The following is a 3,072-nucleotide window of genomic DNA, read 5'->3' as shown; positions in this document are numbered from 1 at the left end:
TTAAAAAACAATAGTATTCAATTATAAAATAAAAAAATATTTATATTAAAATATATAATTTAATAATAATAATATATTTTTATATAATAATATAAATTAAACTATATCGATATATATCCTACGGTCCAATTTCTATTTTATATTTCAAAAAAGTTCAAAATTCAAATTCAAATATAAATAAAAGAATAAGCATAAAAAGTTCAACTCCATCCCTATCGATGGATTACTTAAAAACTCTACTTCTACTATCAAATATGAATAAATTAAACATAATAGTCCAAAAAAAAACTAAATTGCAGTTAGAATCAAAGATGAATTATTATTACATATATAAATTCATTATTAAAATAAAAAAGTATGAACTATAAAGTAACCATATAACCCAATTTGCTAACCAATGAGCAAATTTATAATTTTCTAATGAACTAAAAAACAAAAAACAGAACCAAAATTGTGTACCTTTGATCCATCATAACTTAACCACCAAAAAGTAAACATAAAAAAACGAAATCTTCATTGTTTTTCAACCTTATTGAAGTTTCACAAATTATGCATCGGAAACCGCAGAACCACCATCCCCATCATCCATAGGAGCAGGAAGATTTAGATCTAACAAACTATCTCCGAATTTCGCAGAACTTCGAACAACAACCTCAACGTTTGTTGTTGCTGCTGCTGTAACCGCTGCTATTGTTGTTGTTGATGTTGATGCTGATGCTGATGATGTTCCAATACCATGTGTTCTCTTATGTCCACCAAGAGCTTGACCTGAAGAAAATTCTCTAAAACAAACAGGACATTCATGAATTTTCTTTTCAACATTAACATTAACGTTTTCGATGTTAATTTTCTCATCATGTTGTGAAGTTGAATCGCCAGCAACTAATTTAGTTTTCTTGTGACTGGCTCTGTGTCCTCCAAGTGCTTGATAAGATCGAAATACTTTGTTACACGTGTCACATTTGTATCTTCCTCGTACTTTCTTCAACGGTTTCAGTTCCTCAGATTCAGCTTCACTTTCTTCTTCTTCTTCCATTTCTTCGACTTCTTCTTCGTCGTCTTCGTCTTCATCTTCATCGACGTAATAATGATGTTGTTCTTGATCATGATATTGATAATTGTGCTGTTGTGTTTGTGTTTGTGTTCGAGACCGCCAATTGTTGTTATTGTCGCGAGAAAGCAACATGAGACAAAAAGCGATGTCTTCTTCGGTAGTTATATCCGATGAAGAACTCAGCACCGACTCGTTCGGTTTCGCCGTGTCGAGTTTCTTGACTCGTTTGGATCGTGGACGAGTTGGATTTTTCGACGACTCGGTTTCGGTTTCGCTTTCTCTGCTTTCTTGGAGAATTATAGAACCGGCGTCGATGAATTGATTGGGATCTGTGAAAATGAAGCTTCTCTTTGGATTCTCTCTTAGCCTATAGAGAGATGACGATGAAGGAGATGAATCTGACTCGGCTTCGAAACTGAGTTGAATCGTTGTTGTTGGTGGTGGTGGTGGTGGCGGCGGTGGTGGTGGTGATGGAGATGAGTCGTTTGGTTTGGGAGGAATGGGTAGGTTCATCATGTGTGATCTCATGTGTCCGCCTAATGCTCTTCCGTTAGAGAAACTTCTATAACAATATTTGCACTTGTGTTTTTCCATAAAAAAGAAAAATGAAAATATGATGTAGACACACCAATACAACACACACTTTTTTTTTTTGGTATGTGAGTGTGTGTGTTTGTGATATGAGAAACCACAAAAGGAGTAGGAGTAGGTGTGACTTAGGATATATACAAGGTTATGTAAATGAATGCCTATTTATTACTTTCAAATACAAAAGTTAAAAATAAGATATAGAAAAAAGTCAATTTTATTTATTTATCTCTTTTTTTAAAAATGGATTTTCATCTATTTAAGCAAAAAAATAATTTATTTTCATACTAATAAAAAAAATTTAATTTATAATGGGTAGCTTTTTTACTAGTTTATAACTTTTTCTAAAAAGTTATTCAAAGTGGTTTTAAAGTTTATAATTTTTTATTTTTATTTTTAATTTTATTTTATTCTTATTATTTTAATGAAAATTCATTTACATATTTTAAAATAAAATAAATATATTTTAAATGAATAAATAACAAAAGTCAAATTTTATATAAAAAAACTATAAATCTCTTATGATTATTCTTTTTCTTCATTTTAATTCCATTTTCTTCATTATCTTTCTTTATCAATTTTGATATCGCTTTCTATTACTCTTATATTCTATTATTTGTTGTCAAATGATAAAGTTTATATATATAATATATATATATATATATATATATATATATATATTATATATATATATATATATATAATATATATATTATATATATATATATATATATATATATATTAATATTATGTTTTTTTATATATTTAAATTGTTTAAATATTTAATTTTAAATAAAATTAATTTAATATTGATATACAAAAGATTATATAATAATTAAGTTATTAATTAAATAATATTCTTTTATATTCTTTTATATTTATCAACTATTAGACTATTTTATCAAACATTTTAATTAAATGATTAATTAAATTATTAGTCCGTCAACAAAATTATATTATTATCAATTGATTTACTAATTAATATTTCTTCCCTTTTACTTTTTTTAGTGAGTTGCTTACTTTGAATGAGTGGGATCCAGTTTTTCTAATACCATAGAATTAAACTCCCATGTAAAGTAAATAAGAATTAAAAACTCTCTTTTGGAAGTAATTTATTAATTAATTTTAGGCTAAAACGCTAAGATGAATCGAGAAAAAAATGTTATTTTAACTTTAATGTAACATAGTACTAACATGCAAGGCTTACCTGTTTTCTCTCCTTTACTACACTTTTTTTTATTTAGAAATTTCTATGAATGCCCCTTATAATTTTAAGATATGGATGCTTTTATCAAAATAGAAAAATTTAAGAATCGGATTATAAAGATGAGATGTAATATTTTTACTAAAAATATGTAATATCTATTTTCTAGATATGTAAAAATCAAATTTGAATACTTTATCACCTTTTTATTAAAAAAAAATCAATA

The 3,072-nt window shown here is 26.6% G+C and overlaps 1 protein-coding gene across 1 annotated transcript; it reads right to left on the bottom strand.

The window, feature by feature from the left end:
- Positions 1–316: 316 nt before the first annotated feature.
- On the bottom strand, positions 317–1,768 carry LOC127105004 (zinc finger protein ZAT9). The gene has a single exon (XM_051042154.1). It carries the CDS (start codon positions 1,646–1,648, stop codon positions 548–550), a length of 1,101 nt encoding a protein of 366 aa, XP_050898111.1. The 5' UTR covers positions 1,649–1,768; the 3' UTR covers positions 317–547.
- Positions 1,769–3,072: the final 1,304 nt, after the last annotated feature.

This window comes from Lathyrus oleraceus, chromosome 7 (genome assembly GCF_024323335.1).
Source record: "Lathyrus oleraceus cultivar Zhongwan6 chromosome 7, CAAS_Psat_ZW6_1.0, whole genome shotgun sequence".
In the NCBI taxonomy this organism is placed as follows: Eukaryota; Viridiplantae; Streptophyta; class Magnoliopsida; order Fabales; family Fabaceae; genus Lathyrus; species Lathyrus oleraceus.
Note: the sequence above shows the minus strand (reverse complement) of the source record. Positions and strands in the feature narration are given on the sequence as shown.

Excerpts from the sequence above, each read along its gene's own strand:
- LOC127105004 (XM_051042154.1), bottom strand. The coding sequence starts at position 1,648 with ATGGAAAAACACAAGTGCAAATATTGTTATAGAAGTTTCTCTAACGGA.